Raw genomic sequence first — 23,969 nt, forward strand, 5'->3', positions numbered from 1 at the left:
AAGAGAATCCTGGCACTGGTGGGGCCCAGTAATTGAGTAATTGCCCTTTTGTGGTTCCTCTGGGCTCTCCCCCTTGTTCTGTTTTATGTCACTTCCGCAGTTGTGGTAGCCATGTTTACAGTGCCATCGAGAGTCCTGAGACATTGCAGGCAGCCCCCATGTTTCCAGTGTCCATTAAAGGCGATGCCATAGCTCCCATTGACTTCAACGGGGCCAGAAATTTTATGCCAAGAGCTTGACGCTTTGACCAAAGGTCCCACATGTAGCCCCACCAATGTCTCTCTTCTGTCTTCTGGAGCACCTCTAGTGGTGAGAGGAGAGCTTGTTACCTGTTGCCCATTGAGCTCTTAGTCTTTCAGCAAAAATGCCAGTTATGATGTAATATAGAGGTAGGAACTGGGTTGAAACCACAAACTTATTTCACATGCCATTGAACGGACGGACGTCAGATGGTTATAACTTTCAACCACTACTGCATTGGGCTGATTTCAAACCAGTGACTCCTTTCCAATCCACTGAGCCACCTAAGAACTTGCTTCCCTTTACATCTATTTTAACATGGTTATACATATGATCCAAAGGAAAAAAACTTGCATAAAGTCCCATTTTTATATGTTTGTGAGTGAAGTTAGTACTTCTGGAAATGGTGGATGAATTACATTAGTTAGGACTAGACACAGTGCAAGCACTCACTCTCACCCAGTACCAGCCCCCTGCTGTTCTGGTCTTGGGCCTCTTCTGAGTAGAAGGAGCCACTGTGCCAACCTGTGTAGTGATTTTGTATTTGTATGTAAATGGGAACCAAGCTTGACACTATTAAATGGGTTACCTAACTCAGCATGGACCCACTGCTCCACTTGGCCCCCTCACTCATGATGTCATCTTAAAAGAACGTATTGAGGCTTTGGTAAATTCTTCTTTGGTGGGACAAATTGCATTCTTTCTTTTTTTGCAGGATGTTTTTGGTTCTGAGGGGGCTATTTTATATCATACAGCCTAGGCAAGTAGGATGCTGTAAATTTATCAAAATATATTCCCTGCCAACACACTATTACTCACATTACAATGTCAGTGTCATGAGACGACAATGTAGTTGTGAAAGACAAAGTGCAAAACATGGCAAATTTATAGTCCCTGGGGTTCTTCTTCACAGACCACCTGCATTCTGTTGGTATCTGGGGGAATCTATTTCTTCTTGCACCTAAGAGAAGGTTGTAGGAAACGGTCTCATTAAGAAAAAACAAGAGTTCTGTAGTACTGGAATGTTGTATTCTAATTGGTTAAAACAAAATCAGAGCTTGACTCTCACATTTGTCTTACTATCTGGAAAAATCGTTTAGACTAATTTGAGGATTTTTCTTAAAAGGACACCATACATTTAATAATCACACTTCTGTTTGAAAATGTTTTACCTACAATTGCTATAAGTACCCCTGAAATAACTAGAGGAGGTTAAGAAATATTTTTCCTCTCCTTTTTTTTTAATGCAGAGTGCTGTCAAATGCATACAATAGTCCATTTCAAGATTTTCCATGTATAGTCAATATCCCCTGTTGTTGGGGTGGGTCCTGCTCATAGCAATTGTGGACAGAAAAACATCTGTTTGTACATAAGAAAATGTAATTTGGCACTGGGAAGGGAGGAGCAGGTACAGTGCCTGAAATAACTTTTAACTCGTTTAAAAAATAACAACTAAATTTCAGATTGATGGTACCCTTTTAAATAATGACAGTTAAGGTCCTGTGGCTGGGAAGAGTCAAGAAACTGGGCTGGGGTCCAAGTGGCTGGGATGGGGTTGCCATCCCTGTTGTTAATTTTATTTCTATTCAGCCAAGAATTTTACTTTAAAAAATGTTGCCATTTTTTGCAGATGGTAGTATTGGGATGTTTTCTAAGTAAGGACCTGATCCAAAGCTAACTGAGTCAGCAGAAAACTCCTGTTGACTTCAGTGGGCTTTGGATCAAGCTTGATTCTGCAAACACTTGGGGCTTGTTTACATTGCAGTAGAATCACGGTTCAACTGAGACTGAAGCCTAACCCCTCTTCCGTCTACTCACACATCGCATTAACCCAGGTCTTGGACCCAAAGTCCAAGAACCACACGGGGGCGAAGTGTTGGAGTCTGAGTCAATGCAGACACAGACACACTGGACTCGTGCTCTAGAAATCCTCCAAAAGTATCTCACAATCCCATGGGCTGACTTCCTTTGTTCTCAGATAGTCATATTTTCCCCCACTGCATCACAAACAAAGAGCTTGAGCAGCTACATTTTGGAAGGGCACTAGAAAATCTGGGCTATGGGTGGTTGGACTCAGGCCCACATAATGCTGTGTAGATGCAGGAGCCCCAGGTTGGGATCAAGAGTTCAACAATTTCTGACCTTGGGTTACAAATGAATGTAGATGCTCAAGCACTAGGTTAACAAACCTGGGGTGTGCTAACTCGAGTTCTACTAATCCTGGGATTACATTGCAGTGTAGACATATCCTTAGGCACGTCAATAAAACTAGAGGGAATTTCCAATAGAAACAGTTACGTTAAAAACAATAAACATTCCCCTGCGATGTTCACAGTCCAATTAGTGAAGGATTGTGCCAGTTCATGAAAACCAGAAAATGAACTAGTGTGTGAACCAGCATTGAAAATGAGTAGTCTGTTTTCATTGTCTAAACCAAGTGAAATGCACCAGGTAAACAAACAGGTTCAATGATGAAAAGTAAGAGAAGTCACATAGATATATATTTTTTTTAATTCTCTTTTAAGGTTTCAACCTGGCAGTGTTCCTTTAAGTTTTTTGCATGCCTTGTTCTCTTTTAATTGATGATGACGATAACTGGGTTCTGTGTCATGGGAGCAGTGAGTAAGGTGTGCAGACTGAGAAAGATTTAGAATGCTTACTGACTGCTAATGGCTAAAGAAAGTGCACTGCTGTTGCTTACTTACTCCCAGGCAATTCCATTGACTTCATTGAGATCACACAGATGTAACTGAAGACAGAATTTTAGCCCCTTTTGTTTTAATTTGAATTATATACACTGGGCAGCTCTGAAGTCATTTTCATATGAGTTCATGTTTGCACAATGCTTAGATTTGCTCCTTTTATCATAACCATTGCTGGTGCTGCTTAATCACTTCTGCTGATATCTGAACTGTAGCTAGATCAAACAGGTTTCTGATGCCACAAAGACAAGAAACACAGATAGTTCATGTTTTTTATTCATGATTCAAAAACCATGATTGAAATGAATAGATTAAAATTCTGCCTCCTAGTATTGCCAACCTCAGGTGTTTAAAAATCATGATATTGGCTTAAAAATCATCAGATCTTTTTTAAAATAATAGATTTTAGGTTCTTTTTATTTGCCTTCAGATTTTGGAGTCTTTACAGAGATGGTGCACTTGCTTCACATTTTCAAGATTTTCTTTGCAAACTTGAGAGCCAGAAACTAACTTTTTAAAAAATTGGAATTCTCATACAATCTCTTGATTCATGCAGTTGGGCATTAAAAATTAACACCAAATATCACAACATTTGCAATAAAATCACAAGAATTGTCAATATTGACATCCCAGCTTTTCAAAGGAAAAAAGGGACTGGTCCTGGAAAATGACAGTGGCTCTTATTTAAAAAAAAAAAAAAAAAAAAAAAAGGTGCTGAGAACTGACTGGGCTTGAGCTGAAATGTGCTTTCCTTTGTACCCATCAATTCTCTTCTTTCTTTTATGTTTTACTTTTCTCCAGTCTTTCCTCTACTTTTCTTGATTTAATGTGCTGAAAAATCACATGTATCTAAATCAGGCCCAATTAATTTTCCATAGCAGTTTTGCTTCAAGCAGACAATTATGGTTCTACTACATAACTAGTCTTGCTCTCTGCCAGTGTGGTTAAAAACATAGTTTCTCAACCTGTGGTACGCGTATCCCTTGGGGTACGTGAGACACAGGCAGGGGGTAAGCGGCAAAAACCCCAGTGAAGTGAGGCAAGCGGCAGCCACCGACTTCTGGGGAAGCCAGGTGACAGCTGCCTGCTTCCCGCCCGGTCCCAGCTCCCAGCTGGGAGGCAGGAGGCCCACACAGTGTGATTTGTCCCAAGCCCACACCCCCTTAGGGACGGCCATGGGGAGTGCTGCTATCCACTGCTATCCACTGTAGTGCCTGCTCATACCTCAAAAGTTCCCACATGTGTGAGAATACCATAGCGATTGGCTGGTGTTGACCTTTGCTCCTATATGGAGGAAGGGGAGGAGGAGGAAAGGGAGACACAGCAGGGGGTTTTGTGATCTGCCACAGCCACATAGCACTGCAGAACTCAGAACTCTCCTGCTTTACAAGAAATACAGTTGTCCAGCGGTAAAGGGGAAAACAATTGTATTTCTCAGAGCGGAAAATTGAGTGTTGGGGTACTTTTTAAAATTTTCAGACGTGAGGGGATACTTGCTACCTAAAAGGTTGAGAAACACTGGTTAAAAAAAAACCATTCTTCAGTGTAGATGGAACCTAACCATGACTTCAAATCGTAATGGAAATATCCCACGCTTTTGTATTATATTTAGAGAAACAAGTCTCACCTACACTGCAGGGTTACACTGTGTTGAGAGACAGTCACAGGGTTAGATTTGTATTGTAAAGGTGACCTAAAATGTACAGACATTGATTAACAGAATATTAAATGTTGCCCCCTGCTGTTCAACCCATAGTGGGATAAGCGGTGCTAGGCTACCAAGTTAAAGGTGAAGTAGCTAAGGTAAATGAAGGCAATTGAGTGGGAAGGCAAATGTTACATAGTATGTAACATCTGGTGGGAAGTAAATTAGTGTGTACATATCCAGGAGCAGGCCCAGTGCTGTTTCGCTAGCAAAGTGCCATCATCCAGTGTCATACTATGTAGCATATCATGTACTACAGACTGCTTCTATCAGCTCAGGACAATGGCCTCTTGGGGATATACGAGCAGATGGTGCAGATGCCATCTTTTTGGATCCAAATTAAGGAACTGAGAATTGTGGATCGATGTTCTATGAGAATTGAAATTTCAGCCGTCTTGATAAATCAAAATGATTCCATCAGAATGTAACCAGAGACACTGGAGCAGGGTGGCCATCATACTCTCCCATCTGCAAGGCCAGGAACTAAATATAAATGTTCCCCTCTGGTGGTTAACCCATAGTGGAATAAGCAGCACTGTCAGTGGGGACATTGGGAGAAAGCAGATTTTGAAAATGACCTGTGGAAGGACATTTCGCAAACTTCTGACATTCCTATGTTGATTTCTCTCTCTCTCTCTCTCTCTCTCTCTATGCACCACTGATCTAAAATGGATGTTGAAAGAGTTCTGAACATTTTAAGGGCCCCAGGCCCACTCCTGGCAGCAAAAAATCCCTTGCAGAGTGCCATAGGAGGCATGCGTCATGCAAGACACTCGCAAATGATTGGCCCCAGCATCCCTGCTTCCAATCTCTGTGGGAGGCATAGCTGTTAGAGCCAGTCAGCTTTCATTAGTATGTACATTGATAATGCCTGTCTGGTACTCTGAGATACAGTTCCAGGAAAGCAGTTGTGAAAGTGCTGTGCTCTTCCTGAATTTAGCTGGAACAGCCAATTCAGGAGAAAAGTAACAAACAGCCGCCGTGGCCTTAGTGGAACGATGATGACAGCAACAAAATAAACTGTCAAATAATATGAAAACTCCAGGGATTGGCTTCATGATGTTACACTTTGGCTTTGATTGATCCCCTTTAAATTGTATTTCCTTTTTTATTGCATTAGCATTACTAGTCCTATCCACTGCTGGAAGCCCAGCATTGCCTATTTTTCTTTCCACTATTTTAACTTCAGAAATAAAAGAAACCCAGTGGGAATAAGTCCCTAGGGAACAGCCCCAGGAAATAAGTGCTAACAGTATAACTTTATCACCAGAGCATAGCGTGTAGTTCACCCTCATTGCCCTCTTCATTAACCCTTGTGCACAGAGTTGGACTTCCAGTTTGCAGTATCCCAAAGTTGTCAGGAGGGGATTTGACATGTATTGCCTGCTCTCTCTGACTGCTGCTCAAGTGCAGGCGGATTGGCTCATGTATGCCTTCTCCTCAAGAAGTAGCGACAGAAGGGACTCTGATTTGAATTGGGCTGAATTGCCTTTCTCCCTCATCCATGAAGTGAGAGGAATTGGGTCTTGTATGTCTCCTCCTGCAGTCCCAAAAGAGGGCACTAACCCATGAGCTGTTAAGCAGAAATGGTCAGTTATGGCAAATTCTTTGGTGGTTTTGTGATATGAGTAAACATAAAGCCACAATATTTTATTTAAAACACCACTCATTTATTGGAATGTTTTGGCCATAATTGTTTGAAGCCTACCTAATAAAGGCACAGCATCACCTTTAATGAGGGCCGCATAGTCTGGAGATCAGAGCATGGGAAAAGGAGCCAGGAACTCCTGGATTCTAATCTGCTGCTGACTCCCTTGGGTGCCTTGAGGAAGTCATTCTTCAAATGCAAAGTGAGGATAATAATATTCACTCACCTTATGGGATGACTTGAAGGTTAGCTAATGCTTGTACAGTAAAGTACAGTGAAGTTGAAGAATGTTAAAGCTTTAAGTGTATTCATAGTCATTATTTCTGCTAGTTGTAGCTAGTCAGAAGACAAGTTTAAATGCAGCTCTTTCCCTCATTAATTTCCCTCTTACCATCCCAGTACCCTTTCTCTTTGTCATTGCACATCCTTGTGCAAGACACCATCATTCTGCCTGCACTTAGGAAGTACCATTTCTAAGGGAAAGAGAAATCTTGTAATGCTTGCTTTTTATATTGGGGCGTACAACAGTTTTGCTTTGCTTATGTTCTAAAGGGGAAGTGTTGGCGATCATTACAAAATATGACCGTCTATGCCTCCAAAGAAAAAATAGATTGTGGAGAGGAGAGAACTAGTGTATGCTGGCTTATCCTAAAAACAGTCAGAAGAATGAGGTGCTGAATCCAACCTGTTACTGCCACCTACGGTCAAAATTAAAAACTACACTCAAAAAAATTTCATCTGCAAAAAGTGTTGGTGGACAACAGCTTGGGTGGGAGAAAGGAACAGTAATCTTAATTTCAGAAAGAGAGGAATGCTTTGATTTTAATCATTGGTCACTCTTGTCTGTACGTATGATATGCCTTTCTACTGTAAGCATGCTAATACAACATTTTCAAAATATATTCTACTGGGAACATCCAATCTCACAAGGGCTAAACCTTGACTTGTATTATCATTATTTTTAGATCTTTTAGTGTGTATAAAATAAGCTTTATCAACTGCCATTATTATTTCAGGACCTAAACCTATAGCTTCTTTTCAAAAATTATTACCAAAATCAGGAATATTAACTATCGCTATACCCTTGAGAAGACCCAGCTGCAACCCTAAGATTTGTACTTTTAATATTTTTTAATTATTAGTTTTAGCAGAATGAAGAGACATATCATCTTCCATCCCAAAATCTAATGCTATTTGAAACAAATCAAATTTAAGGGTCCATACATGAAATTGTTCTTCCTAATTATAGATCTTGGAGCCCAGTTCAGCAAACCCTTTCCCCAGTCCCACTAACTCCAATGGGACTACTTTGAGCCAGGTGAATGACGGTTTGCAGGATTATCCAAATCTCTCAGTTTGTTAACCAAAAGTCCCTGGAGGAAAAGTTGTCTGAGCCTTTGGAACTGGGTTGCAGCTAGGTGGTCTCTGGCCCTGATAGTTTTAAATTGGAATCAGAAAAAAAATTACTCTGATCCCATTTTTAATGTTTGATTTTTAGGATCTGTTATGATGTATTGTAGAGAGAATGCCCATCATCTACCCTACTAGGGAGCCAGATCCCATACGCTCCCAGTTTCGCCTGGGCGGCATCACTGTTAATATATGCATATATAATATAATACATATGCATCTGACAAAGTGGGTTTCTGCCCATGAGAGTTTATGCCCAAATAAATTTGTTAGTCTTTAAGGTGCCACGGGACTCTCGTTGTATTGTTAATATAGAAACCATATCTTTAAAAACATAATTGAACAGCAGCCCTTCAGTTAGAATATTAAAAACCCCACAACATCCTAAGTGGCACAGATGCCATAACCCAGCTTAGCAACACATGGTAAAAGAATTTAAGCCAGGAGGCAGCCACTATGGAGGCAAACTTCTTGTAGCTCACCCTCCCCATCCCTAGCCAGCAGCACAGAGCTGGGTATTGGCTGGTGGAGTGGCAGGAGCTGGTGCCAGGGCTGAGAGGCACCAGGTACTTCATTTGAGTCTAAAAATCACAACTCCTTTATTTTAAGAAAATGACTTGTCTACTATTAGGTAAGGGAAAGTAGTTTTTGATACGTTTATATCTATTGATCAATTGATGAGTGAAAATAAGTTGAGGTATAGATAGATTTTAGTTTTAGTACGGAATTACTATATCTCAGTGTATTGATTGATAGAGAGAGAGAGGGAGAGAAAATACAAATACAATACTATAAAATCTTTACCTTATTTTAATTGATGCAACTTCAGATTCCAGGAAGGGAGATGAGGAAGCCCTCTGGCTGGCAGCCAGCAGCTGAGAGTGAGAACTCACCTGTACTTTTCATCTTCTGGCTGTCAGATGAAATCCACAAGTATGGGGACTTGGAGAGAATAAGGGGAAAAAATTAAAATGTTCCTTTTGATGGATGAAATAATTTCAAGCATGGCAAAGTGGCTGAAAAGACCTAACTTGGTGTCATGTACCTGTGCAGCCAGAACTGCCTTTGGCTAAATACATGCCTCCTTTCATAATGGAGATAAGATGTTTGTTTGTTTGTTTGTTTTTTAATAGACTGAGGGAAAAAACCCAAATTACTTTTATGGAATCTTCATCCTTGATTCAGCAAACCTCTTAATTATATTAAATTTTACATTTAAAAATAAGAAACATTAAATTAATTTAGGAAATCCCCTCTCCCATCCCACCCCTCACCCCCCATTGTAATAGCACCTAACAAACTAAATTGTACTAAATAAGAAGGTGAGAAACATGTAGTGCTTGATATTAAATGCAAAAGATTTTTTGCAGAACCTTACAATATCCAATATATAAAATCTAATTAAAGAAAATTATAAAGAAGGCTGTCCACATGCATTTATTTCTCTTTTGTCTTTTTCTCTCTTTACTTCTCTGCCCCCATCCCATTCTCTTTTCTATCTTTTTCACTTTTTTCTGTTCACTTCCCTTTTCCCTATTTTGGCACCTTTCCTCCTTTTTTGCATTTTGTTTGTTCAATCTCATTAAATTTGTTTCTAATTGCTCTTTTAGGGCAGCATACCTCTCTCTGTTTCTCTAGGAAGTTTTTACAGGTTGCAGCAGAAATTTACTTAACGAAGTACTCACTTTCTCCCTGTATCCCCTTCATGTGATTAGCTTTAGGCCTTGTCTGCATGGAAAGTTGTATCAGTATAATTATATTAGTATAGGTAAATTGCTGTAGTTATACTAGTATAATTCCCTGCATTGCATGGACAGTCTTACTCTGGATAAGAGTGGCATTTTTCAGTTTGGCTTAAAATGCTTGCAAAACTACATAAGGTAAACTGGAAAAAAACCTTCTTCTTCTACAATAAGAACGTCCGTCCAGGTAGTTAAACCACTATAATTATACCAGTGTAAATTCAGATCTTACCTTATACTATATAACATGCCATGTAGATAAGCCCTTCTGCAGCCCTTGATGTACAGGGAACCTGACTCAATGCTATGCATTAGATGACATCTTTCCCCTTCCTCCTTGACACTAAAGGAGCACAGTTGCCCCTCACCATGAGTTCTGAGTGTAGTCTTAGTCAAACCTTAGCTACCTTTGCTTTGCTTTCTTTTTTTCTAGTGTAGTCTCTTTATGGTAGGGATTAGTAAAGCAGATACACATTTCTTATACTGGAAAAGGATCAAAATGAACAATGGAAAACTGAGGCAGAACAACTCCTGTAAAATGAATAAAGATCCCATACCTTAACAAGGAAGAGAAGGGAAGCAGAGAGTATGTAAATGAGCTCCAGGGACATCTACCTAGATTTGTTTCTACATAGAGGAAGATTGAGGGGCATGGTGAAAAAGCAGGAAGGTGAGATTTACAATAAACCAAAAAGGGACAAGTCCCTTGGCCAAATAGCCCTTTCCTGTTCCATGCATTTCTTATACTTGTATAATGGCAGAACTTGATTAAGTTCCAAGAAACTTTTCACGACTGAGATGCTTCAGGAAAGCCAATTGCCTCTTAGAAATAACATGTTGATTTTGCCACATTTAGATTGAATTTCTGTGCTTTACTGCTTCTCTTATCCCTTTTGGATTTATCTTAAAGCTGTGTTCTTTTCAGCTGTTATATTTTCAAGTAAAATAAAGCCATTAAGGTAGTTTTTGCCACTCTGAAAATAAAAATATACTGAAAAAACAATACATGTTTTTTTCCCATATTGACATTTTCTTATTTTTCATTAGTGCTTTCATTCTGCCCTTAATGTTATAAATGTTATAATGTTATAAAGTGTCGAGAAAAAAATAGTGGCATATAAAAGAAAATCCTTAGTGGGGAGAAGACAGCTGGGGAAGGGGATTGAGGAATGGAAATTGGTGCGTGAAACCTTCGTTACCCTGAATGGTTGTAATTGTACACTGCTCTATTCTTGGATTGGCCAAAGAGATTGTGTGTGTGTGTGTGTAAGCAAGCAATGAGATCATGAACATTAGATTCTGTTGTGGACCATTTGACTCTTAAGCAGTAGCCCATAGTATTGCAAGAAAGGTGAGGAAAGTCACGTGCAACTCAAGAAAAACAGGAAGATGTGTAAACTTGTATTAAATGAAAGAGAGCAAATTTTTAGAGATGGTTTAGCTTGAATGTCACGCTCTGTTTGCTTTCTCTGTTCTTGACTGAGTTCTGGGTTCAGATTTCAATAGTAGAAAAGGTGATAGGTTAACATAAGACCATAAGAATGGCCATATTGGGTCAGACCAATGGTACATCTACCCATCTTCTGACAGTGGCCAACACCAGGTGCGTCAGAGGGAATGAACAGAACAGGTAATCATCAAGTGATCCATCCCGTTGCCCATTCCCAGCTTCTGGCAACAGAGGCTAGGGACACTTCAGACCATGGTTTTGCATCATTGCCCATCCTGGCTAATAGCCATTGATGGATTTATCCTCTGTGAACTCCAAACTTACTTTTTAATAATGTTTCTTTTGATGACTGATTGATCTGAAAAATTCTCCTATGTTGAGATAAAAATCATGCAAGAAGTCAATTATTCTCCTCTGTTTTCTTTCTCCTGCTAGGAACGGTGCTTGTGGCCTTCAGACAACTCAGTGTCACGACAAGGTGCTTCAGAGGTAATGCTTAATTTCTTGGTAACCTCCAATGATTTGCTTTACTGCTTCTAACACATATTTCCCTTTCCTCAAAAAATACTGTTTGGTTGGTGTGCCTACAAGTTGGTCAGATAAGTCCTTTTAACATAAATCAAAAGAATAAAGCAATGATTTAGTAACTTTAAGCCTGAAAGGTTTTGGGTTCCCATAATTCCTATTGATTAGACAAAGTGAATCATTTTCTTTACATTGTAAGTCTTCACAAGATCTCTTTGAAAGCAACAGGATTTTGCAGTGGAGCATGGGACCATGCTGTAGCATTGGGGCCCTGGCTAAGTGTTGAGGTGGAAGGAAACAGATGATGTTTTCTTATAGTGAGCGTGTGATGTCTCAGACCTTTTTCAATTCAGTTAAAATGACTATCTGGATTTCCTGACCCCTACAAAGCAAGATATTAATCTGTGTAGGAAGAAAGGCTCCCACTATCCAAAAGTCAACTAATGTATTTTAGGGGTGGAAACAGAAATAACTTTTCTGAAATATTTTGTCTTCAAAGAAGAAGAATCTTTTTTCCTCCCTCTTTTTTTCCTCTGTGTTTTATGACATTTTATAACTTGACAAGAGGTGGGAGAATAAAATTTATAGGGAACACTCTTCCTTTTGAAAGCCATTCACATATTACTTCTACTAGATTCACCAACACTGATGGGCATGTGTGTGTGTGTGTCTGCACTGCAATCAGAGGGAGTGATTGCAGCTTGTGTAGACATACCCAAACTAGCTTTGATCTAGCTAGCTCAAATACCAGAATAGTAAAGCTGCAGCAGTAAGCACTTCAACATGAGCTTCAGTGCAGGCTAGCCGTGCAAGTAGTTATCCAGGGTTCAGGGCCAGGGCTCCCACATGATGGGGGGAGAGAATGGGGGGCGGAGGAGAAGGGTACACTTTACCAGAGTCCGGAGGCCTTGGGGGACCCGGCCCAGGCTGCAACTCCCATTACTCCTATTACGGGAGGGGGCCCGTGTTAAAAGTTTGTACTAGGCCTGAAAAAATTATGCTTGGGCCCTACTCAGCGCAGGCTTGTACAGCCTGTGCTGACGTAAGTGCTGCTGAAACTTCACTGCTCTGGTATCCGAGCTAGCTAGATTAAAGCTGTTTTGAATTTATCTACATGAGCTGCAGTCATACCCTGTGACTGTGTGCGCATGCACACATGCATGTGACTTGTTTAATCAGGGTCTGAGCTTGCTTGCCAGCTCCTTGAGGCCAGAACCATTTTCTTTGTTGACCCTTTATAAATAATTACTGTCCGTAATGCTTTGCTGGGTGATGTTTGGAAGTGGATTCACATCTCCCTCTTACCTTTTCAGATCATGTATGCCCCACGGTCCAGGGACAGGTTCACCGCTCCATCGTTCATGCAGCGGGACCGTTTCAGTCGCTTCCAGCCAACCTACCCTTACATGCAGCATGAGATTGACCTTCCTCCGACCATCTCCCTCTCTGATGGAGAAGAGCCGCCACCATACCAAGGGCCATGCACGCTGCAGCTCCGGGACCCAGAACAGCAGATGGAACTCAATCGAGAATCTGTCAGGGCCCCACCCAACAGAACCATTTTTGACAGTGACTTGATCGACATTTCAATGTACAATGGGGGCCCCTGCCCACCAAGCAGCAATTCGGGCATAAGTGCAACCAATTATAGCAGTAATGGAAGGATGGAAGGACCACCCCCAACATACAGTGAGGTCATGGGTAATTACCCAGGCTCCTCTTTTTTCCATCACCAGCACAGCAATGCACCTCCTTCAGCACAGAGGGGGAGCAGGCTTCAGTTTCAGCAGAACAATTCAGAGAGCACAATAGTCCCTATTAAAGGCAAAGACAGGAAACCAGGAAACCTTGTCTAAGTTACTTTTCCAGATTCACTTGAACTGAAGACAAGAGAATCAAACAGGAGTGTGGAGGAAAATCTCCGTATTCCTGTGCACAATGTTGTTAATTTACACGTGGTACAATTTAGTAAAACCAAACGTGCAAACCAGTTCTTTGTTTCTGATTCCTTTCAGGGGAATTGCATGCAAAGTGGATTGAGATAATACCAACTTCCATTCAGTTTGGCCATGAGCAGTGTTTTGGGGGAAAATATATATTATTTTTTTTAAATAAACTATTTGAATTATTTAATTCTAAAAGGAAACTTAGCACAGAAATTAGGCTTGTACAGCCTGTTTTATATTAACTGAATGGCAGAAAGAAGAAGATGAGAAGAAAGTTTTGCTAGGTAAATGGGGGAAGAATTGGCCAGTTTGCTTTTTTCTCCCAAGGTGTGGAATTTTTTTTATATGAATCAAATTCCTGTTTTGTGTGCCAAGGTGTAAAGTTGAGAAATTAGATGAATGCAAGGAGTTAATCTGTGTTGTGAAAAATGTGTTTTAAAAAGTTGCACTATCTTAATGTTTAAAAAAATATATATATGAGGGAACTGTTTTACGTGAAGTTCTTCTATCTGTTGTCTTTTCACCTGTGGAATAATGATTAGGCCCCAGGAGTAGTCTGGAGGAGTTTGCCCCTTCCCTCAGTATTTGTCACTGAAAGGGGATTGTTGGTTTTAGCCTAACATCTATTGACTTACATAAATCAGGAAATACAGGGACACTTAACACGTTGTTTTCTTTGCAGTATTTGCATTAAAATAACAGTGCATCAATGAAGTGTCTTGGAGACTTTTGGATGGAAGTAAGCAAACATGAAATTCCAGCATTTCACATCATTTAGGTTGTTTTAGCTATTATACAATTTAGGCCATTTGTTTCATTAAAAGCAAAACAAAATCCCAAACATGCTAATTTATATTAATTATTAACAAAGCGCTGCCATTTTTTTTCTCGTTTTCACAATGCCATATTGTTAATACTTAAGGTTTTAGAGATTTTGTCTTCACTGTAGCCCAAAATATATTTAGTCACATATCCTGAGGTTATGCAATAAATTGTTTAAAAATGCAAGGTAGGCCTGTCCCCCCTCTCCCACCCGCGTAATGCTGTTAAAATATGTGACTCTTTCTTATGCATTTTACTGTCCGTTTTGTATTTAAATTCAGTATTGGCGATCCATCCTGTTTAAACAAGTGGAGCTCAATAACCGCACCCCCTCCTATGCAGTTTCTGCTACACATTTGATACTTTTTATAGTGCTAGTGATGTTGGCAATGGTTTCTGCAGCATTAGAAAGCTATTGGAAATGACTTGGGAGCCCAGTTAATCTCACTGTAAGCCATTAGCCTTTTCTTATGGGCCTGATCCTGCAAACCCTTACTCATGCAAGGAGTCCAGTGGGACTATGCATATGAGTAAAGATTACTCGTGTGTGTGTAGGGTTCAGCCCTGTTTTTGCAATACTGGTTTTAAAGTAAATGGAAGATATGTGTCTACCTGTAGAATGTTATTTAGGGTTTTGCTTTCCATGGTCAGTTTCTGTGCTGAAGCTAATGCAAGAATTGGAAGGCAATTGAAGAATGGCGATAGTGACTTCAAGAGCACACAGATAAAGCACAACATGCACTTAAAATGCATTTTGGAAATGGACTTTAAAAGAAAATAAGAATCTTTAGAGTCTTAGTTTTAATATTCCTAATATATATGTGTAGTAGAGTTTTCACTGTACGGTCTCACTTTTTCTATGGTCTTAAGTCTAGTGCTTTGTTAACAGCAGCAACCAACGAATGCACTTGCAGAAAAGTACTGCATTATACAGGACCTGTTCCGATCGCTGAAGGTTGGATTTCTGTATGACTTCTACATACTAGAGGGCTTGATTGAAACATTGATTACTGAAGTGAATCTTTGATCTATGCAGAGTTTTAATGCCAAAACAGCGTGTGTGTACGCGTGTGTGTGTCCGTTTTATGGGTCTCTGTATAGATAACTTCCTTAGTGAGGCGACTTTGTCCTATTCTAGCTTGATGAATATTGGAATAACTATGTTCTGAACAGACAGCCCCATTTATAACCGATCAGAATCTGCTTGGTTCTTGATCTGAATTGCCCCTGGTAATGTAGAGTGAACCCTTTTTATTTATGTAGATATATTTGAAAGGAGAAGTAGGAGACTGGATTTAGCAGTTTCCCTTACTTAATACTCAGAGCACAGATGTTTATGGGTTGACTGACTAGCTGTCTGCCGATTATAGCTCTTGCCTTTTATAGTTTCTAGGAGTAAAACATCTTGGAATTAAGATTTTACAGATGACCTGCAGGATTAGGCCAGAGGCAATATCCACAGTTTAAGAAAAAATGTTTCTTTTCAGACTTCAGTTACTTCATTGCTGTTGCAGGTGAGCAGAAAGTCAAGACCTAGTCAGATTTATACTTTGCTGTTGCCTAGATCAGGATTATTCAGCCCTGAGGCATCTAGGTCAAGAACAAATGGAACTCAATTGTCATTCTGTCAGGGCACCACTGTGGCAGGTGGGCAGGCCTTGGCATTGGACCAGTTTTCATACAAGCTTTCCCACTGCTCTGCAGATTGCATGAAAGACCACATCGATTGACTTCAAAGCCATGTCTTGGGAGCGTATCTTCTTTGAAGATAACTCTTCACAATCTTTCCATCCTAGTGTCCCAGTGTGTCAGTGCAAATCCTATTAACATTGATGGATATGATGTATGCACATACAGAAGAAAACGCCTACCAAAGTGGTCTGTTAGGTTTCCTTGAACGAGGGTTACAAATGCTGCAAAGGAAGTAACACATTTCATCAGCTCTCCACAAAGTGATTTTTAGACTTCATTCTGATTATATCTTAATGAATATTAGTCATCTCTGATGTAGATTCTGCCAACAGTATTACAAAGGAGTGCTCTTTCTTTCTGCTCATAGGGAACAGAGAACACAGCAGTACTGTTAGAACTGAACTCTGAAATAGAAAACAAGAAAAAATGATATCAAACAAGAAGTCACTATCAATCTGTTCAGGCTCAGAAATGGCATCCTCTCAAGGGAGGTAAATTCTGTGCAGCAATTCTGGAGAATTCTTTGTAAAAAGATTTAGGACCATATACTGTAAGGTCCTAGCCCCCCAAATGTCATTTTTTAAAACCACTAAATTTATATATGTTCTACAGTTCATCACATGGATAAAACGCCACATACGTGGTATATTTTTGTGTATGTGTGCATGTATGTATATTATATATAAAATATACACAAATATACCACATATGTGGAGGGTTTTTCCATGTGATAAATTGCAGAATAATGTGACAAATCAATTTAGCATGCACCTTTGACTGCCTCTCTTGCCCTCTGCCCAATAACCCATCTTCCCCAAGATTTACTCAAACACTCCACATTTCTGAGGAACTTCAAACAGCTGTCACTTTTTAAAAATTAATCTGTCAGAAAAAGATATACCCTCCTCCTCTCCACCACAAATGTAGCATTCTTCCCCAAAATTGCCGTGCCTGTTTCAAGGCCCAGAGTGGACAAGTTTCAGATGTTGGACTGGTGTCAGCTTTTCTAGTTAGAAAAATGTCTAATCTTCAGTGTGTGCTGCCTGGTGGTTTTACAGGGCTAGAAAAGGGAGCTGTATACTATCAGGAAGTGGAGATTCCCAACTTCCCAGTGTGATCCATATCATTTACTTGTAGCCCTGGAATTGCAGAAAAATCTCTTGGGCCTATTTTTAGAGATATGCCTGACTTCTGAGCACAGTACAGTTGGTCTCCTGGTATTTGAAGCACCTGTCTTTTAAGGTATGAATGAGAGATGAAAAGTAGTCCCAATAAAAATGTTAAAACTCTCTCAGGCATTCTTAAAATAGCATTTCTGAAAGGTGTATGGCATATAAAGAATATATGATACTGTGGTGTGATAGGAAGGTTTTGTCATAATTTGTTTGGGATGATTTCCATAAACCCCACTCATGGCTTTGTCACTCATGAGTAATCCATCTAACCCAAACTCATGCGGATAACATTTTACCACACTGTTATTTACTCTGTCTATGTGAGAAAACGCACACACGTTTTATGTACGCAGTCACGATAAGCAGAATAACTTCCTTTATTTTTGTGTCTGCAACCATGGAATTAATTGGAACGATGGAATTCATTGAATTTATTTTGCACCTTTGTCCTCATTTTCATTCTGCCCACTAATCCATCCCAGCTGGAGTTGCTTCTAATGTTCTAAATCTGAATACTGCTGGCTTCAAATGAAATAGACCCTGCCACTAAATTTTTTCCTATAAATGTGGATCAGGTGAAAACGGGGATTGAAATTACACTGCTCCAAGAATAGTACAATTCACTAGGGAAAAAGCTTTATCCTAATGAAGAACTCAGAGTGCAGAATTTCTAGTGTTCTACTGTAGGAAGCATTCATTTCTAGCCCTGACAGATTGTGTGATCTTGAACCTTAAAACTGACACCTTCATTTGTAAGAAATGTTTGAAGGTTTTAAAAATGTTTTATAACTAACATTTCTTTGATTCTGAGGCCTGCACACTCATGGTAACTACGGCAACCTGGCTTTACAGGCAGAGAAATACAAAAAATAGTACCAGTAAAAATACCCGCAATCTAAAAGTATTCTTAAAAAACTTTTAAGCATGAGAAATAAACAAAACACCTGCTGGTGTGTTTGAAAGGATTTATTGGGATTTGGTTAATGGGTTTTTCCAGGAACTCTCATAGCTTTAACACTCTTGATGCATGCCATGTGTCGTCATTGCATGTGTGTGTGTTTGCGCACATAGACACGCACACATGCTGTCTGTCTGATCTAGTTATCCAGATATTAGTTATTCTGCTATAACCATCTTCCAGGGATGCTGCGTGGGTTTATTTTGTGTCATGAGACGGTTTTAAAATGTCCCTTTAATGCTGTAGTAAACTATTTTGAATCCTACTGTTGAACATTGCTGGGTTACATGCCTGGGCAGTGGTTGAAAGTGTGATGAGTACCTGTTTTTGCCCTTCGAATAATGTACCCTGCTTTGACCAGCTGTACAGTTTTTGCTGCCCAGCTTCCCAACTCTGACATGAGGCACAGGGCATCTTCCATCCAACAGCTCTCCTCTTTAGGATGCATTTGAAAGCGGCCCTTATATCTTTGGGACTCCTCAGCCGGAGACCACTTGTACTGAGGTACTGTAGTGAAACATATTTTTTAAACTACCGAAGCACATTGTCTCTAACAAACCTAGGTGGTAGTAACAAGGGACCCACATTTGAGAGTTGGCTCAGATTAAGTTTTGCTTTAGGTTACTTTTGTTTTCTGTTTCATTTAAGGGCTGTTACAAAAATCTTGTGAAATATGTTTGGCCTTTCCCTTTGTGTATGCTCCCTTAAATTAACCCCAGATGTGTCACTTTTGTTTTAACCTTTTCCCTCTCCCTAGGAGGTACTGTCATAGAATTGTTTAAAATCTATAGATACCCTCATAGCAACATTTGACATGTAAAAAACCCGTGTGGGGATTTGTCTGAGTTACATAGTTTCAGCTGAACTTTCAGAGTTTCATTTTGATTCCTCTTTACTTGCTACATTTCCTTTTTAAATTAAAATGTATACTTGTTATGGGGTCCCAATTTAAAATCCAGACCAAGACCCACCTGCTAATGTTGGCTCAGACCTGGTCTACACGTAGCACTTTTGCTGGCATAGCAGTGTCAGTCGGGATGTTTTTTTTTTCACCGTCCCTTGACTAACATAGGTATGCTAGCAAAAACCCTAATGTAAATGCAGTTTAAAAAATAGCAAAAAAGTCCTTTTGCTGGTCTAGTGTACTCCATTTGGGGAACTGGTATAAGATCTTTTGCTGATATAAGCTGCATCTCCACCAGGGGGTTACCAGTATACCTCTATGGGTATAGTTATACCAGCAAACTCTTCCAAATGTAGGCAAGGCTCGGTATAGATGAAGTGTTTTATCCCAACAATGTCCAGTGCAAAATTTAGAACCTAATTAATGCTTTATAAACCAGCCACAAATATTTTGCTTATTTAAAGGCCACTAACACCTCACTTGCACTCATTCACTCTACATTTCCCTGCTCTCAAAGCAAAGTAGGAAAAGTTGAGCTTGGTTTGTATTGCAAATGTCAAAAACTCTCCTTCTGGCTGTTCTTCTGCCTTGGCATATTCTGCGTTACATCTTTAGAAGGAATACAAGCAAAGCTAGCATCGCTTTAATGCTAAAAGATTTAACCTTATTGTGTTTAAAACACAATGAAGAAGAATGAAGAATACCCCCCGCCGTCTCTCCAAACCCTATCTTGTATGTGATTTACTGCCAGAGATGACTGTTTCATTTCTTTGCTATATTGCTGCTGCTGTTGCTGCTGCTGCTGCTTTAAATGGTTTGGTATGTGAGCTTTCTGAAACCACATGGTATGTGTTCGGATCTCGTGGGTGACAAAGCTCTCTTTTTCTTCATCCTTTCTCTCCTCAGTTTGTGCGTGTCTGTCTGCTGTGGTAGGGGTATTAATAAATAAATAAATATATACATATATATTAGATATAATTTTGAGGAGGTTTGCATGTTAGTAGTTTGTAAGCAATGAAGGGGCCTCACGTTCAGGTCTGAGCAGGTAGGAATCCGCTTGCACGCTAAGGACCGGATCCAGAGCCCATTGAAGTCAATGGAAAGACTCCCACTGATTTCAGTGAACTTTGGATGAGGCCCTATGCTCCCACCTTTGTTGTGCCTCACTTAAAATGGTGCTTTTTCAGTTGTCTGTCTCTTCTTCTGAGTTTTATTTGTAAGGTGCTGTATATAACTTGAATATATTATGCACATATCCTACCCAATGGGTAGAACAAACAAACAAAAAAGACATTGTTAATACTGTAAGATAATGTATAGATGATACCAATTTTAACACAAAAAATGGCATAGACTTTGTGAATGCCTACTTATGTGCTTGGTCCTCTTTTGTAAGAAAATTTACAAATGAATGCATACAAATGACAAAAAGTCTATGTATTTTATTTTCCTATTAAATGTCAATATAATATCATAAGGGAAAAGAAGAGTTTGAACAAATCACTTTTGACCAGCCTGTATATAGCAACTGCTTGTTTGATGCATCTTTGCAGTGAAGATCATTCTTTTTTGTGTGTGTCACTTTAAGGAAAAAGAAAAACAAAACAAACAAACCTTCACAGCTTTAACTTTGCAACTAGATGCTTCTGTTCTTTGTTGCCACCTTGCTGTTGCCGAGTTGGACCAGTATTAGTTACTTCTTCTCCAGCAGATATTTTATTTATACCCTCAGTTATCTTATTGACCTAGAGATGGGCCAGAAATCTAGAACCTTTTTACCCAAACCCTATGACACTGAATGGGCCTTGAATAAATTGGGACTGGGATCAAAACCAACCCTGCAAACATCAAAAGTAGCCCAACAGAGTTTGCAAAAACAAAACCAGCCTTTGCATTGCACCTATATCTGATACACAACCCTTCTTCCAGTCTGTACTCTTAAGGCTTTGTCTGCATTCAGGATTCAGCAATCTATCGCTGCCATGGTACAAACCCTTGGTGTACTAGACAAGGAAATCTGTAATTTACACTGGTTTATCTTACTGCTGATTGAAACTGGAGCATACTGAAGTGTTTCAATCTGCAACTTTCCTTGTTCTCACTTGGGGTTTGAAGCACTGCGGCTATGTTAATTCCTGACCAGTGATAGCTGAACTGGGGCTAATACTGAGTAGTATAGACCTGTCCAAGCCCAGTGAGAAGTGGTGTAAGGCCAGATCTACACTTAAAACTTTTGCCAGTATAGGGATGCCTATTAGGCATGTGACTTATTTTTTTATGACATTTTATACCAACAAAAGCCCAAGTGTAGACACAGTTATACTGGCATAATAGTCTTTTTACTGTGGTCTAGCTTTTGTCCTTCAGGAAACTGGTTTAAGCTTTTGCCAGCGTAACCTTAGTCTATGCTAGGAGGGTTTCCCAGTATAATTACATCTGTACAGCAAACCTTTTTTCATGTAGACTAGGCCTAAGCTTTCGATTCTGAGCGGCGGGGGGAGGGGAAGTCAATTGGTTTTAAGGCTGACAAGCAAGAAAAGTCTTCTGCAGTTTGACTGGTGCTTTGTTGTGTATGGCCAGGCCCTTTCCGCACTTTTGGTTGTCCATGAGCACTCTTGGCGTGGCTTGTTGGGTAAAGCAAATACCTCAGGAAAACAAACACAAAGTTTGAGTTTAGAATTGCGTATAGTGTACTTACTTTTCTACACTACTTGTTTTAAATAGCCCGGGAAGGTAAATGATATAAAAGCTTAACTGTCAAAGATTGAATAATCCTCTGACAAGTGGTGACTTTTTTATACTTGTCAGGCTTTAACCAGAAGCATAACATAGCACTGTGTTGAAATATGTTTGAGGTGATGTTTTTGTTGGTTTTTCAGATATTTAGTTAAACGCTACACCAAAACTCAGGGGGCCTCATCCAAAGCCTGCTGAAGACAATGGTAAGACTCCCATTGATTTCAATGGGCTTTGGATCAGATCCATAGCACTCAAGAATTTAGTTTGTCCTTTTATTGGCCTATCATGACTTCTCTCAGTATTGACCTGAAACTTCAGCTATCCGTTTGTCTCTAAATATCTTTTAAATAAACTATCACAGGAGTCGTGTACCTGACTATTGATCACGGTTGTTTTGTTTTAAAGAACTGTGTAGATTTTGTGGCCAGTCCCTCCTCATGCCCTTGCAAGTTGCTCCGTCCCATCCCTCTCTGTGTATTGTGCTGTGCTATCCAATAAGCAGATAACATACCTGAAATCAGCGTACTTTATGATGGTTGTTTGTTAACTTGTTCATTGTTTGTCAGGCACAAAGTGACAGTTTTGCAAATAGGTCTTGCTGACCATTTCCACATTTCTGTTTGCACTGCAGTAGAAGGTCTGTGTCTAGAAAAAACCTTGACTATGAAGAATATTTACAGAGCAAACCTTTTGCAGGGGGAGTCTAGAGTATGATTCACAATAATGAAATTTACAGACTGAGTGGACCAAACAAGATGCTGTCTCCTTTTAAATTAACTAATCTGCTTTGAAGCTGCAGTGAAAATATTATAAAATCTATTAAGTGTATGCATAGGTCTGTGTTCACGCTTCCCATTTACTACAAAGCACAGCAGGCATCCATGATTGAAAAAGAACTTTGACTAGAAATTATGAGAGCCCAAGGCAGCTTACTGCTGGACAGCAAAAATAAAAAACAAAAATAATTCAGCTTAATATCCTTTAACAAAACAATCCTTTCTTTACTTGCAGTACAAAGGCTAGCTAAGCATTGCTAAGACATTTTATCTTTTGTGGCTCTCAGCTATCTAGTGCCTCTGTAGTCAGAGTGTTTCATGACAGTGTGTACATTGATCAGGCTGTTCTACCTAGAATTACCATCAGACCAATGCCTGTTTTCAGAGCTTTGACCATTTTTTGTTGTTTATTGCTAGTTATTATTTTACAGCCTAATATGCTTTATTGCTGTATAATTTTTTTTGTGTTTCCAACTTTGTGGCTTTCAGAATCACATTTTCAACATGTCTGTCTGGCCTTTTGTCCATTTTGTTTCAAGTTATTCTGAAATATGTACAGCACTAGCCACAATATTTAATCCTTCATTTAAATTTTATTGTTTTAAAAACAACTCTATTAAAAGAAAAAGTCTTTTTTTACAACTGTGTTGGAGCTTCTCAGTAGCTGTTTATGTGAAGCTGTGACAAACCTGGGCTTGCTTTAAATACTTTTTTTATTTTTCTTTAACACAATCAACCTGTTGCTTATTTACCAACATAACTCCCAGTTATATACAGGAAAAAAAGATTTCATCTGTTATGTATCTGCCTCTTTTAATTGAGCAAATGGTGATGTCCTAGTTTTTAGACCTAAGGTCTGTTATTGCAATACTTTTAAAGAAAGATGTTGCTCTAAGTGCTGTTGTTAGTTTTAAATACAGATTTTATGCTTGTTCTTAATATGCTCTGGTCAAACCATAGCACAAAATTATTAAAAATCGTGAAATACATTTGTCTCCCGATTAATTTATTTTCTCCTCAAACCAAGGAAGCCACAAATGTGAAAGGGGGCTAACATCAAACTGATCCTCTATGGCTGCCTTTGATCATCCTATATATCCACCCTTCTTTTTCCTCCACAGTTAATGACTGTCCTAGTAAACAGATTGTTTCTGGTTTGGTTCTGACTCCTGATAATTAATTAGGGAGTCCTGGAGAATGGAATTAGTTGTCTCTTAAAATATAAATAAGTGAGGTACTAAAAGGAACTGCTGATTAGGATAGTTTAAATGAATAGATTATCTATCTAGACTTCCTTTTTAATGGGGGATCTCATTTGAAGGATTAGTTATTGACCATTGCCTGAGTATGATACCAGGATTGATGGATCTGTGGTCTGACCCAGTGTAGTAAATACTATATTCCCTAAACCCTAGAGTTAAAAAGGTTGAGTAAAAACTAATTTACATTAGTCCTGAAAAAAACCAGGTCCTCTTTGTCCATTGATTAAAATTAAATCAATCTTACCATGATATGGGGGTGGGGAGTGAGCTAGA

At 39.4% G+C, this 23,969-nt stretch overlaps 1 protein-coding gene across 10 annotated transcripts in view; it reads left to right on the plus strand.

The window, feature by feature from the left end:
- LDLRAD4 (low density lipoprotein receptor class A domain containing 4) overlaps window positions 1–23,551 on the plus strand; it is a 314,887-nt gene extending 291,336 nt beyond the window's left edge. For all 10 annotated transcript variants that reach the window (XM_067537464.1, XM_067537460.1, XM_067537462.1 and 7 more), the window contains 2 exons: window positions 11,333–11,386; window positions 12,736–23,551. In XM_067537464.1, coding sequence (XP_067393565.1) covers window positions 11,333–11,386; window positions 12,736–13,278 — 597 coding nt within the window. In that variant the 3' untranslated portion in view covers window positions 13,279–23,551. The remainder of the gene's footprint in view (window positions 1–11,332; window positions 11,387–12,735) is intronic.
- Window positions 23,552–23,969: the final 418 nt, after the last annotated feature.

Source organism: Emydura macquarii, unplaced genomic scaffold, assembly GCF_026122565.2.
Source record: "Emydura macquarii macquarii isolate MOO-44397 ecotype Brisbane River unplaced genomic scaffold, CSIRO-AGI_Emac_v2 contig_431, whole genome shotgun sequence".
Lineage (NCBI taxonomy): Eukaryota > Metazoa > Chordata > Testudines > Chelidae > Emydura > Emydura macquarii.